At 39.5% G+C, this 15,028-nt stretch overlaps 1 protein-coding gene across 1 annotated transcript in view; it reads right to left on the minus strand.

Moving 5' to 3' along the window:
• Positions 1 to 15,028, minus strand: part of ABCB10 (ATP binding cassette subfamily B member 10) — a 37,884-nt gene that overhangs the window by 19,686 nt on the left and 3,170 nt on the right. Inside the window, exons 2-5 of the mRNA XM_082260678.1 lie at positions 5,002 to 5,202; positions 2,895 to 3,097; positions 1,888 to 2,022; positions 1,465 to 1,611 (exon numbers count right to left, since the gene is read on the minus strand). Of these exons, the coding sequence (XP_082116804.1) occupies positions 1,465 to 1,611; positions 1,888 to 2,022; positions 2,895 to 3,097; positions 5,002 to 5,202 (686 nt within the window). The remainder of the gene's footprint in view (positions 1 to 1,464; positions 1,612 to 1,887; positions 2,023 to 2,894; positions 3,098 to 5,001; positions 5,203 to 15,028) is intronic.

The following is a 15,028-nucleotide window of genomic DNA, read 5'->3' on the forward strand; positions in this document are numbered from 1 at the left end:
TGTGTAAAGCAAAAGCAGCTGGCGATCCAGATGCAAGCATAGGGGGACCCAATCAGTGTAGAAAACAGTGTCCCCCTCAAGCAGTGTTACCCACGCCCTTTCCCATGTTCTGCGGTGAGCCTGCTTCCTGCCCTCTTGGGGCCCCCACATGGCGGCGTAATTCCGGGGGCCCAGTTGCAAGTGCGCCCTTTATGACCCTTGTAGTTCTGCCACTCCAATTAATTAAATTGTTACACAAAAGTGTGAAAATGAAAAACAATGATTTGCCAGTCATATCTTCATGGGAATGTGGTCACTGCATTGGAGGCACGCACGCTGATCTATGCATTGGGGACAGGTATACTGGTCACTGCATTGGAGGCACGCACGCTGATCTCTGCATTGGGGACATGTATACTGGAATTGTATCCCTAAGGACGTACACTAAATGGGCAAACATTTTTAGACACCTGCTCTTCACACCTATATGAGCTGGTTGGACATCTTATTCCACAACCAATAATATAAAGTTGCCCCCGTTGTGGCTACAACAACCTTCACTCTTCTAGGAAGATTTTGGAGGGTGTTTGTGGGAATTTGTGACTTTTTGTGAGGTCAGGTACCGATGTTAGTTGAGAAGACCTGCCACACAATCAGCATTCCAAATCATCCCAAAGGTGCTCAGTAGGGTTGAGGTCAGGGCTCTGTACAGAACAATCAAGTTCCTTCAAACCAAACCAGTCAAACCATGTCTTTATGGAGCTGATTTTGAACCCAGTACTGCTGGAACTGAAAAGAACATATACAAGACATTTGTCACACGTTTTGAAGCACAGGGGAAGGCTAGAACCCTTGTCATCCAAAAGGACATCTGTGAGGTCTTTATGGAGCTGGTTTTGTACCCAGTAATGCTGGAAATGAAAAAGAACATATACAAGACATTTTGTCATAAGTTTGGAAGCACAGGGGAAGGCTAGAACTCTCGTCATCCAAAAGAAAATCTGTGAGGTCAGGTACTGATGATGAATGAGAAGACCTGGCTCATAATCAGCGTTCCAATAATACCCCAAATCATCCCAAAGGTGTTCAGTAGGGTTGAGGTCAGGGATCTGTAGAGGACACGAAAGTCCCTTCATGCCAAACCTTGTCTTTATGGAGCTGGCTTCGTACACGGGGGCACAACCATGTTGGAGCAGAAAAGGGTCTTCACCAAAGTTGAGAGCACACCGTTGTCTAATATCTCAATGTTTGTCAATGGAGACCAACTGGGTGTGTGCCATGGTTTCAGGACAAGACGTCCATCAAGTTCATACAGTTGTGATGGTCAGGTGTCCACAGTCAGACTTTTGGTCATATAGTGTAAGAAGTCATCTCTGTGAAACCAAGCCTGACTAATTACACCATCTGTATTTTTCATTTACGGTCTTAGAATATAATTCAGAATAGACTTCTAATGATAAGGTGTATAAGAAAAATGTAACTTACTATTCCAAAGAACCCGGACCGAGCCATGGCCTCTTTATAAGCCAAGTCCAGAACATAATCCACCTTACTGTCATACTTCTTCATCTCATGTATCTCCTTCCCGAAGGCGCGGACCGTCCTCACATTACCGATACGCTCTTCTGCCAACTGCCGGCAAAAAACAGAGGAAATACCTTAACGTAAAAGACCATTATACCAAATTCTGGGACAGTAAATCTGCCCCTACATGGACATAGCAACAAATGACCCTTCCAAATCTTATATTTCTCCAGACACAGATTTCCTAGAGTTTCTGCCCCTAAACTTGTAGAAAATCATGAACACACGCCAGTGAGTGATAACATGAATATGTGAATACTTTAAACTCAGAAAAATTTGGGAGAGAATTATGGTGTAAAGAGCAGTCATACATCATGTCCTCACCTGGGTGGCTTCTGCCAGGGAATCTTGGGTCAGTTTGGAGACCTTTCGTAAATATCTGCCATAGACGACTCCGACAACCGCCAGGGGAGGAACGATGCTCAGTACAAATGTAGCCAATTGTGGAGACACAAAGAACTGTAAAAAATAAATCATAGTGCTGTAGAGCAGGCTGGATTGTTACGTTAATTGAAACATCCACAACCAATAGCAAGCAATCAGCAATCATGCTTTTCTCTCCAGAAGGAGAGGACCATCTCTGTTAAGGCATAATCCAGGATCACCATCTGCTTCCTGGGTCGAGAGGACAACTCAGAAAGGACACGATCGCAATAAACCTGGTGCCTGCGCAGTCCTGTTTAAACATTTCTGACAATGTCGCAGTCTTCTCACTGGGTGAAACTGAGGAAATGCTTCCTCCTGCCTGCAGCAGACTGATGACATCATCTGGGGAATTTATTCATGTGGACTTGTAAAGTTAAAATTTATACTCTTAGGGTAAACAGTTAAAAATACATCTTCTGTAGTAATATACTGCATCATTTATTTATATACAGTAGCATTGGCAATTTGCACACTGAACATTCACATCAGTTTCTGCCCCAAGGAGCTTACAATCCAACGTCCCTATCTCACATACATGCCATATACCAAGGCCACCCAATTATCCTGCTGGCATGTCCTTGGAGTATGGGAGGAAATACACCCAAGCACAAGGAGAACATGCAAAATCCATATAGATATGGTTCTGGCTGGGATTTAAACCAAGGACCCCAGTGCTATAAGGCAGAATGTTGATCCATAAGCCCCTGTGCTGGATCACAGTAGGTTGTATAGTACACACAATGCTGCCATTTCAGTATGTCTGCTAGCCGGTGCAGCTCATAGAGAAGGACAGAACCCACTTATAGAACACATAAAGAGATCCCCTCTTCCTACACAATTTCTGATCTAAATCAATTCATGACACACCAATGCACACGTGAACGGTCCAAAAAACAAGAATTTACCATCATCCCAACTCCAACCGTAGCTTGTGCCACCGCTCTGAGTCCATCCGAGAGGTTCTCCGTGACCGATCTACCAATCAGAACGCTATCTGATGACAATCGATTGATCAGCTCTCCGGTCCGGGTCTTGTCAAAGAATCCCACTTCCTGCCGAAGGACGGAGGAGAAGAGCGAGGAGCGCAGTTGGCGGACTATCCGCTGTCCTAGAGAATGGAGGAAAAAAAAAAGATTCCGATATTGGTTTCTTGGTTTAGTACACCACAAAATGTGATTACACATTTATTAAAAGCTGAAAACCAACACTCAGGATTTTTTTTTTTCTTATTTATACACTAATCGGTATCACTGTGAACGTTAGAGTGAGAGCAATAATTCTAGCACTAGACTCCCTCTGTAACTCTAAACTGGTAACCGCTAACATTTTTTAAAAGGTCAACTATGGAGATTTTTAAAGAGGAAGTAAACCCTCCTCAGGAAGTTGTACCTATAGGTAAGCCTATATTAAGGCTTACCTATAGGTACTGTAAATATCTCCTAAACATGTACCGTTTAGGAGATATTTACCTTTAATGCAGCCAGTGACGTCACTGGCGCATGCGCTCTGAAGGAACGGCAGATCGTGCCGTTCCTTCAGAGCCCTGTGCCGTAACCGTCGGCTCCCGCGCGCGTGAGTGACGTCACCGCGGCTCCGGCCAATCAGATGGCCGGATGCCGCGATCCCGGAAGACGGGCGACTATACATGTCGCCCGTCATACAGGTAAGCGGACGGCACGGCGGGGGCTCGTTCTAAGGTAAGTATTTCATAATGAGCTAGTATGCAATGCATACTAGCTCATTATGGGTTTCTCTTTCAGGATGTAAAGAAGAGAAAAAAAAATTTTCTCGGTGTACAACCTCTTTAAGTACCATATCTATGTAATTTAAATATATATATATATATATATATATATATATATATATATACACACACACACACACACACACACACACACACACACACACACATACACACACACACACATACATACATATATAAATAATTTACATATTCTTACAATTATTATTGCTATTTTTATTATTAGTAATTATATATAGAGACTTTTATTTTCTAGTTATACATTCATGATTATTATCATCATCAATATTATATAAAAACAATAATAATAATAATAATTATAATAATAATAATAATAATACCAACAACATTATTAACAACAACATGATTATTATTATTATTATTATTATTAGCTTATTTCATATGTATATATTTATTGTTATAAATATTTTTATTGGTATCATTTTTGTTGTTTATTTCATATTTATATATTTAACGTTAATAATAATAATGATGATAATAAAAATAATAACACTAAATATATAAAATATGAAACAAATAAAAACAATATTTATAAAAATAAAGAAATATGAACTAAACAAAAATTATTATTTGTTTATTTCATATTTATATATTTAGTGTTAATAATAATATTTATAACACTAAATATATAAATATGAAATAAAACAAAAAAATACAAATAATAATAATATTTATAACAATAAATATATACATGAAATAAACAAATAATATAAATAATAATAATAATAAATATAATAAATATGAATAATACATACATATTTGACATGATTAATAGCAATAATAATAATAGCAATAATGATAATTATATATAAATAAGATTAATATATAACATATAAATAAGAAATAAAATAAGAAATAAACCCCTTGCATTGAAATATCTATATATAACAACAAGTAAAATAATAATAATAAAATATAATATTACTAAAAATATAATAATAATAACAACAACAACAACAACAATAATAATATAAAGAAATAAAAATCTGCATAGATAAATATCTAAAATGAAAACAAAATAAAATTAAATAACAATATAACATAAAATAAAAATTTTAGTAACAATCCTGAGTCTGCCTGATCTGCAGAGCATCACACAATTCAGGAATCTGGTCCATCAGGAATTGTAGGACTCTCTGCAGAACAGAAACATTTGTATTCAGAAGAATAAAATTCAGAAAAACCAGTAATCTCTGGTATATTCTCCCCCCTGTGGGCGGGGATCCTACCTGAGGTTTGCATGAGGTAGACGCGGGCCGCGTTGGCGGCGGCTCCGCAGAGGAAGACTCCACTTAGTATGGCGCACAGTGTGGTCAGGCTGGAGGAGAACTCCTCGGAAGGGTTGGAATAGATGACATCAATCACTCTTCCCAGGAAGAATGGCGCAGACATGGTGATGACACTGGACACGGTGAGGAATCCCACCGCCGCTGCAACACAAATACAAAATACAACCATTACTCAGGGCTTTTTTTCTCAGAGAAAAGGTGCAGGAACTCCCCCCTTATAAGCCCCCCCCCCTCTCTGCTCCCCACCCCTCTCCAAGAACCGTCCCTTGGTTTCACCCCCTACCTACCACTCAGTACTGCCCCAAGTATCAGTTTATGGTGCTAAATAATTTGTATGGAATTTGTTCTTGTCTAATAACAAGAAAAGCAGTTAAATAGATCCCCTGGAGCCAGCAACAATAGATCCCCCAAGCAACAATAGATTCCCCCAGAAACAGTAGACCCCACCCCAGCAACAATAGATCACTCACACAACAATAGACTCCCCCAGCAACAATGGACACCAACCCAGCAACATTAGGTCCCTCCAGGAACACTAGATTCCCCCAGAAACCGTAGACCCCCCCCCATCCAAGCAACAATAGATTACTCACACAACAAAATACTCCCCCAGTAAAAATAGACCCCACCCCAGCAACAATAGATCCCCCACAAGCAATAATAGACCCTCACACAAAAATAGCAGACAGCATCAATGGACCCTCCAGCACATCCCTTGCTTTTATATACATTTAGTGCTGGAGGTGCGGGAACTGCATTCCCCCGCGTCCCCGCTGAAAAAAAGCCCTGCCATTACTTATCATAGAACAGACTGGTACTGCTAGGAACATGGACCAACATTGCCACCTCCATAATATTTCAGGTTATTCCAGCAGCCTTTGGCTCTATATAAATAGCATGGGGTCTAGGTGATTGGCACTGCTATCTTGCAGCACTGGGGTCCTGGTTTGCATTTCCAGCAGGTACGCTTTTGCCTCCCACAAATAAAATCCAACCAGGAGTGTATGATATCTACAGGCATTTTCTACATCCCACAACCACACAGACTGGTCAAACACAGGAACTGTGAATGCAAGAAGAGATTGGTCTCCCATGCTGCACCTTGATTTAAAAATGTCCGCTGTGATTATGTAGAAAGATCCGAGAAGAAGAAATGCAGCTTCCAGCTTTAAATAAAGAACTCAAGCCAAACAGAGCCAGATTTTACTGTCACCAGTGTAGTACAGCGCCATCATATGACTGGTATGGTAGTGATCAGGGACACTGACTGGTGACCGTATGTTTAAAGTTTTTTGTTCCATTTTTAAAAATCTTTTTTTACTGCAATTATTTTTTTTTCACAATTTTTTTTACATACTGTAACCAGAGCAATTCAGCAACATCCTATGACTGGTGTGGTAGTGATCAGGGACACTGACTGGTGACAGTATGTTTAAAAAAAGAAAAATAAAAAATAGTAATGCCTTTTTTGTTAAATTTTTAAAAATCTTTTTTTTTTTTTCACTGCAACAATTTTTTTTTTACATGTTTTTTCACATACTGTAACCAGAGCAGTTCAGCATCATATGATTGGCGTGGTGGTGATCTTGGCTACTGACTAGTGATAGTATGTAAAAAATACATATATATATATATATATATATATATATATATACACACATATATATATATATATATACACACACATACATATATATATATATATATATATATATATATATATATATATATATATATATATATATATATATAGTTCAATTTTTAAAAATCTTTTTTTTTTTTTAATGCAATTAATTTTTTTTCATTATTTTTTTTACACACTGTCATATCATCATATGACTGTTGTGGTAGTGATCAGGGACACTGACTGGTGACAGTATGTTTTAGAAAAAGAAAAAAAAAAAAAAAATACATTTTTTTTTTGTTCAATTTTTAAAAAAAATTTTTTTACTGTGACAATTTTTTTTTTTTACATACTGTGATCAGAGAAATTCAGCATCATATAACTGGTGTGGTGGTGGTGGTGATCATGGATACTGACTGGTGACAGTATGATAAAAAAATAGTAATACTTTTTTTTTGTTCAATTATTAAAAATCATTTTTTACAGTAAATTTTTATAATACAATTTTTTGCATACTGTGACTTGACCAGTTCAGCGACATCATATGACTGTTGTGGTTCTGATCATAGATACTGACTAGTGAGAGTATGTTAAAGCAATACATTTTTTTCGTTCAATTTTTTTTTTTTTAAATCTTTTTTTCTGTAACTTTTTTTTTTTTTTTACAAATTTCTTATACATACTGTGACCAGAGCAGTACAGTGTCATAAAATAACTGGTATTGTGGTGATGAGGGATACTGACTGGTGACAGTAGGTAAAAAAAAAAAAAAGAATATATTTCTTTTTTTGTTAAATTTTTAACAATCTTTTTTTACTGTAACTAATTTTTCTTTTTTTTCTTTTTTTTCACATACTGTAACCAAAGCAATACAATGTCACCATAGCAACACTATATTGGTCTAGGGAGGTGATCAGGATTTTTTTTTATCACTATGATTGCTTTTTACAGTGATGATCTGATCACTGTTATAAGCAATAATTTTTTATAAATGGAATCGATTTATGTGCCACGGTCACTATTGTGATAGCTGTGATTGGCACATCTATCACATGCTACAGGTCTGCTGTGATTGGCCACATCTATCACATGGAACAGGTCTGCTGTGACTGGCCCCTGTACCAATCAGAGAGATCACAGTAGTACACAATGAATGGCTATAAATGTAAGCCATTGTGCACAGCCGACACATAATTGGTCCTAGTGATCACATGGTACCAAGACCGACCCCTTACAATGATCTGTCTTCCGTTGTGTCCAATGCGAAGCCGATGTTTGAGTCTCCAGCCAGCCTGCGGAAGTGTCGGCTGGTCACTCGGGTCTCCCAGTGGGATGGGAGACTCAGGCAAGCCGCTGATTTTTTTTTTAAAAAGGAACAGTGTAAAAATAAAAAAATAAAAGTATACTAAATAAGAAAAATAAATAAAATAAAAAAGTAAAGCGCATGTCCCTGTGAGCTTGCGCGCAAAAGCTAGCGCATGCGCAAGTCCCGCCCACGTATGTAAACGGTGTTCAAACCACACATGTGAGGTATCGGCACGATTGTTAGAGCGAGAGCAATAAGTCGCGCCAGATTTAAAAAAAATGTCAGTATTCAAAACAGCCAAACTTGGCATTTTAAATGTTTTGAAGTGCAAAAGAAGGGACTTGGGGTGTTATTGATCCCAGATCCCGCCAAAAAAAAATACCATGTTCCTTGTGACAGCACAAAAAGTAATCAAAAATACATTTTAAAAGGGACAGTGTAAAAATAAATGAAATAAAACAAATAAGAAAAAAATGATAATTTGAAATGCTTTTTAAATGCTTTGAAGTGCAAAAGAAGGGATTTGGGGTGTTATAGATCCAAGATCCGGCCAAAAAAATACCATGTTCCTTGTGACAGCAAAAAAGTGATCAAAAAATAAATTTTAAAGGGACAGTGTAAAAATAAATAAAATAAATAAGAAAAAAAAAAAAAAATCTAAAGCTCCCTATCCCTCCGTGCTCACGTGAAGAAGTGAATGCATACGTAAGCCGCGCCCGCAAATGTAAACAGTGTTCAAACCACACATGTGAGGTATCGCCGCGATCGTTAGAGAGAGAGAGCAATAATTGTAGCCCTAGACCTTCTCTGTAACTCTAAACTTGTAACCTGTAGAAATGTTTAAATCGTCGCCTGTGGAGATTTTGAAGTACCAAAGTTTGTCGCCATTCCACGAACGTGCGCAATTTTAAAGCATGACATGTTGGGTATCTATTTACTCGACATAACTTTATCTTTCACGCTATAGAAAAAAATTGGGCTAAAGTAACTGATTTTTTATTTTTTAATTCAAAAAAGTGTTTTTTTTTTCCTTCAAAAATTGCGCTTGTAAGACCACTGCGCAAATACAGTGTGACAAAGTATTGCAATGATCTCCATTTTATTCTCTAGGGTCTCTGCTAAAAAATATATATAATGTTTGGGGGTTCTAAGTAATTTTCTAGCAAAAAATACTGATTTAAACTTGTAAAAAACAAATGTCAGAAGTAGGGCTGGTTTTTAAGTGGTTAAAGGAACATTGTGACTCCGGGGTGGAGGAGACTTCCGAGGGCGCAGTGACCTGAACACAAAAGGATCTTTGAATGACTTCAGACCAAATACTACACCACTCCATGTAGAACATTAATCTGAAGACACTTATAGAGCTGGAATTCTCCTCTACTCCCATGTGATCCAGTTCATAGAGGAGATTAAGAATTCTCACCGGTCATGTGTCACCTCACCACCACGTACACATTGGGATTTAATAACAGGAATGTATAGCTAAAACTTTTTTTTTTTTTTAACACTTTGGTGCCGGCTGCACAAAATATGTGGCCTCTCGGCATATTTGCGTGGATTGGTGTGAATACAGCAGTGCCGAGAGCGCGCGCCCCGCATGCTCCCATCACAGTTACTGGCGGTTAACGTAAAGTAGCAATCAGGAGCTTTCCGATCATGTGACCGCTTTGACAGCCAATCACCCAATCACAGCCGTCATATGATCATAAAGCCCTGCCCCTAAACCTCTTAAAGGGCCAGGAGGCGCCAAGAGGGTAATATTTGACCAGGGCATTTTTCGTGCGACACTGTACATAAGTGAAATTTAAGTAATTTTTTTTTCACAAATAGAGCTTTCTTGTGGGGGGGGGGGGGGGGGTTACTTGATAACCAGTGTTTTGGGGTTTTTTTGCTATAAAACAAAAAAAACGACAATTTTGCAAAATAAAAAAAAAAAAATTATATATATATATATATATATATATATATATATATATATATATATATATATATATATATATATATATATATATATATATATATATATATATATATATATATATATATACATACATACATACATACATACATACATGTTTTTTTTTTTTTTATTATTTTGTATTATTTATTTATTTTTTACTTTCTGCTATAAAACATATCCAGTAAAAAAAAAAAAATCTAATTTCTTCATAAATTGAAATATGAATTCGGCTACATATTTTCTGTAAAAAAAAGAAAAAAAAAAGATCCCAATAAGCGTACAGTGATTGCTTTGTGTAAAAGTTATAGCGTTTACAAGCTATGGGATATATACTGGAATTTTTATTTATTTTTATACTACTAATGATGTCGATCAGTGACTTAAAGTGAGGTTGCGATATTGCGGCGGCTGATCTGACACTTTTACCTCTTTTTGGGAACCAGTGACACTAATACAATGATCAGTGCTAAAAATATGCACTGTCACTGTACTAATGACACTGGCTGGGAAGGGGTTAAACATCTAGGGCTCTCAAAGGGTTAGCTGTGTGCCTAACCTGTGCTATTTGTGTTTACTAATGTTGTGGTTTTACTACAGGATGAACTGGATTTTATTCCCTGATTTGCAGGGAAACAAAACCCAGCACATCCCCGCTGCTAGGACGGAGCTCTGTATGGTCTCTCCTTGATCATTGGGTGCCGGTGGTCATCCATTGGCTGGTACCGGCTTATTGACTTCTGCTGTGACTAATCACGCGTCCCCCTATGCGTAAGTGCAGAATTTATATATATATATATACACACACACACTTATACACACAGTATCTCACAAAAGTAAGTACACCCCTGACATTTTTGTAAACGTTTTATTCTATCTTTTCTATCAAAGAAATCAACAACAAACCCCGGACAACACTGAAGAAATGAGACTTTGCTACAATGTAAAGTAGTGAGTGTACAGCTTGTATAACAGTGTAAATTTACTGTCCCCTCAAATATATATATATATACACACACACACACATGTTTTGGCACCAATTGAAACCCCAATTTTTCTATCCAATTGTTCATACACAAATTGAAACTCAGCCGCTTCCTGCTGAACCAATCCAATTTCAATCCATGTATGGTCAGCTTTAGCTTCTTCCTACTCTGCTGGATTGTGAAGATAAGAAGTTTTTTTTTTTTTCTTAGCCTGATAGATCTAAAAACAGGGACACACCAAGCTACAAAGGTTATATCTGATAGAAGAGCTCCAGACATCTCATCTTCACTCTACACAGCTCCCGGCTCTGGCTGGTTGTGCAAAGCTTGCAGTTGGTGAAAGTTGCACAAAGCAGTTTCTTCAGTATTGCCAAATCCAACCTGGACTTCAGAGATAAGACCTTCCCCACCCCCGACACTGAGCCCATCAGACATCCAAGGTAGAGCTGTGTAGAGTGTATGGAACTAACTATCCATATGAGGAGCATATATATATATATAGCTCTGACATATACCACAGTGCTGTACAGAGATCACTGAGCCAGTCACATCAGTCTCTGTACCAGAGGAGCTTACACTCTAATGTCCTCCCACAGTCACACACTATTATTATTATTCATATATATAGCTCTGACATATACCGCAGCGCTGTACAGAGATCACTGAGCCAGTCGCATCAGTCTCTGTACCAGAGGAGCTTACACTCTAAAGTCCCTCCACAGTCACACACTATTATTATTATTCATATATATAGCTCTGACATATACCGCAGTGCTGTACAGAGAACACTGAGCCAGTTACATCAGTCTCTGTACTGGAGGAGCTTACACTCTAATGTCACCTCACAGTCACACACTTTTATTATTGAACATTGTTATAGATCTGACTTATACCGTAGTGTCAGTCTTTGCACCACAGGAGCTTACACTCTATAGTCCCTACAGTCAGCATAGGCTCAGCTGTAGGGTAAATCTGGTTACTCTGTGGATGAAGATGGAAAGCCCCAAAGAAATCAACAACAATCCCCGGTAAGCAGAGATGTCCCTGGATGATGACCCTAGTGGTGTGTGATGAATATACAGTATATAGATAATGAGCGTTCTCTGTGTATGATATCAGTAGAACTCCTAATACATCCATACCTCTCCTAGCACTGGAAAGTACCTTCACTATTGAGATAATAAAAATGTATTTTTAGGGAGAAACCAATCAGAGAAAAAAAATAATAATTGTGTGAAAAATATAGGCTATTTGGGACTTTAAGTGAGACACCAGCAGGTAATGCCCGGCGTCTCCATCTCTGTATCAGAAAAACTGAAAGTTGAAAAGGATTAAAAGAGGTGTATGGAAGCCCCCCCCCCCCCCCCCCCCAGTCTGATGTACTCACCCTCCAGTCTGCCGCCAACCAAGTAGACCTGATTTGACCTCAGTTTTTCATATACAGGGATGGAGACCAATAGCAGGACCTGCTTGTCTCATGTAAAGTCCCAAATATTTGATGAAATTAGGGATGGAGGCGCTGTGCTTTACAGGCCAATGCCTCATATAAAGTCCCAATCTGTGTTTTATACTGCATCTGCCAGGGGATGGAGGTGCTTCTCAGCTGGTCCTTTCCAGTTTGTACCATCGCTACAACTTCACTATTAGATTTTTGATATATTAGATCAGTCATAGATGGGAGCGGGTTGAGGGAGGTTTGGGCTGCCTCCCTTTCACCTGTCTCCCATCCATCCATTAGCAGCCATGTGCTTCCATTGTGGAGACACTCAAAATAGAAAGTGTTAGGACTGCAGGATACACAGGGTGCTGTGTAGTGGCCCTGCAGTTACACATGTGTTTGCAAATGCGTGTCAACTAAACCCCTGTTCTTTATATCATGAGACAGGTCTACTTGGTTGGTGGCAGACTGGAGGGTGAGTACATCAGACTGGAGGGTGAGTACATCAGACTGGGGGCTGGTTGGCTTCCATGCACCTCTTTTAATCCTTTCAACTTTCAGTTTTTTTTTTTTTTTAAATAAATAATTAACCCTGAGTGTACTGATTAGAATTTTCTATAACTTTTCCTGGTCACAAAATTTGTTCTGGGTCAGTAATGACACTATATTGATGGGAGAGGATTGGCATGACAGCCAGGCAGCTTGGATTTTCAGAAAACAGTTGTGTGCTTTCCCCAGAAGATGTGAAGACCCAATGCCAGCTCAGCACAGGGAGCACACCAACATCACTTTCCCCAGATTGTCACACACACCTCATCCTACCCACCTCAACAGACACTCCACCAATAATGAATATTCCATTGAATTCATGTAAAGGGAAGGTCAGAGTGGTCAGGACACCCATGTGATAGTAGAAGGTGGGTGAAGCCAGGAAATGAGGTCAAGTGGTCTAGTCATAGGATACTGGGGGGGGGTGATTAATTTCTCTAGCTGTATATGGTATCTGATTCTTGAGGAAGAACAGTGCACATGGAGAGCAGATGTACAGATCCAATTATTCCTTCTCTCCGCTCCCCCGAGTCTTCATTTCCTCTCTGGAGACTCTTGTTAGAGAAAGCAGAATAATTACTGAGCAAATCAATGAGCAACAGACTGCTCACTTAGGACACAGTCCTCTCATCTGATACACAGGTCCCAAACCTAGGACACAGACCTCACACTTTCTATACACCTCACCTGGGGCACAGACCTCACACTTTATATACACCTCACCTGGGGCACAGACCTCACACTTTATATACTCCTCACCTGGGGCACAGACCTCACACTATATATACACCTCACCTAGGACACAGACCTCACACTTTATATACACCTCACCTGGGGCACAGACCTCACACTTTATATACTCCTCACCTGGGGCACAGACCTCACCCTTTATATACACCTCACCTGGGACACAGACACCACACTTTATATACACCTCACCTGGGACACAGACCTCACACTTTATATACACCTCACCTGGGACACAGACCTCACACTTTATATACACCTCACCTAGGACACAGACCTCACACTTTATATACACCTCACCTGGGGCACAGACCTCACACTTTCTATACACCTCACCTGGGACACAGACCTCACTCTTTCTATACACCTCACCTGGGACACAGACCTCACACTTTATATACACCTCACCTAGGACACAGACCTCACACTTTATATACACCTCACCTAGGACACAGACCTCACACTTTATATACACCTCACCTGGGGCACAGACCTCACACTTTCTATACACCTCACCTGGGACACAGACCTCACTCTTTCTATACACCTCACCTGGGACACAGACCTCACACTTTATATACACCTCACCTGGGGCACAGACCTCACACTTTCTATACACCTCACCTGGGACACAGACCTCACTCTTTCTATACACCTCACCTGGGACACAGACCTCACACTTTATATACACCTCACCTGGATCACAGACCTCACACTTTATATACACCTCACCTGGGACACAGACCTCACACTTTATATACACCTCACCTGGATCACAGACCTCACACTTTATATACACCTCACCTGGGACACAGACCTCACACTTTATATACACCTCACCTGGGACACAGAGCTCACACTTTATATACACCTCACCTAGGACACAGACCTCACACTTTATATACACCTCACCTGGGACACAGACCTCACACTTTATATACACCTCACCTGGGACACAGACCTCACACTTTATATACACCTCACCTGGGGCACAGACCTCACACTTTATATACACCTCACCTGGGGCACAGACCTCACACTTTCTATACACCTCACCTGGGACACAGACCTCACACTTTATATACACCTCACCTGGGACACAGAGCTCACACTTTCTATACACCTCACCTGGGACTCAGACCTCACACTTTATATACACCTCACCTGGGGCACAGACCTCACACTTTATATACACCTCACCTGGGACACAGACCTCACACTTTATATACACCTCACCTGGGACACAGACCTCACACTTTATATACACCTCACCTGGGACACAGACCTCACACTTTATATACACCTCACCTGGGACACAGACCTGACACTTTAGGGCCGGATCACATAAGTGCGATCACAG

Source organism: Pelophylax lessonae, assembly GCF_965119305.1.
Source record: "Pelophylax lessonae genome assembly, chromosome: 6".
Taxonomy (NCBI): Eukaryota; Metazoa; Chordata; class Amphibia; order Anura; family Ranidae; genus Pelophylax; species Pelophylax lessonae.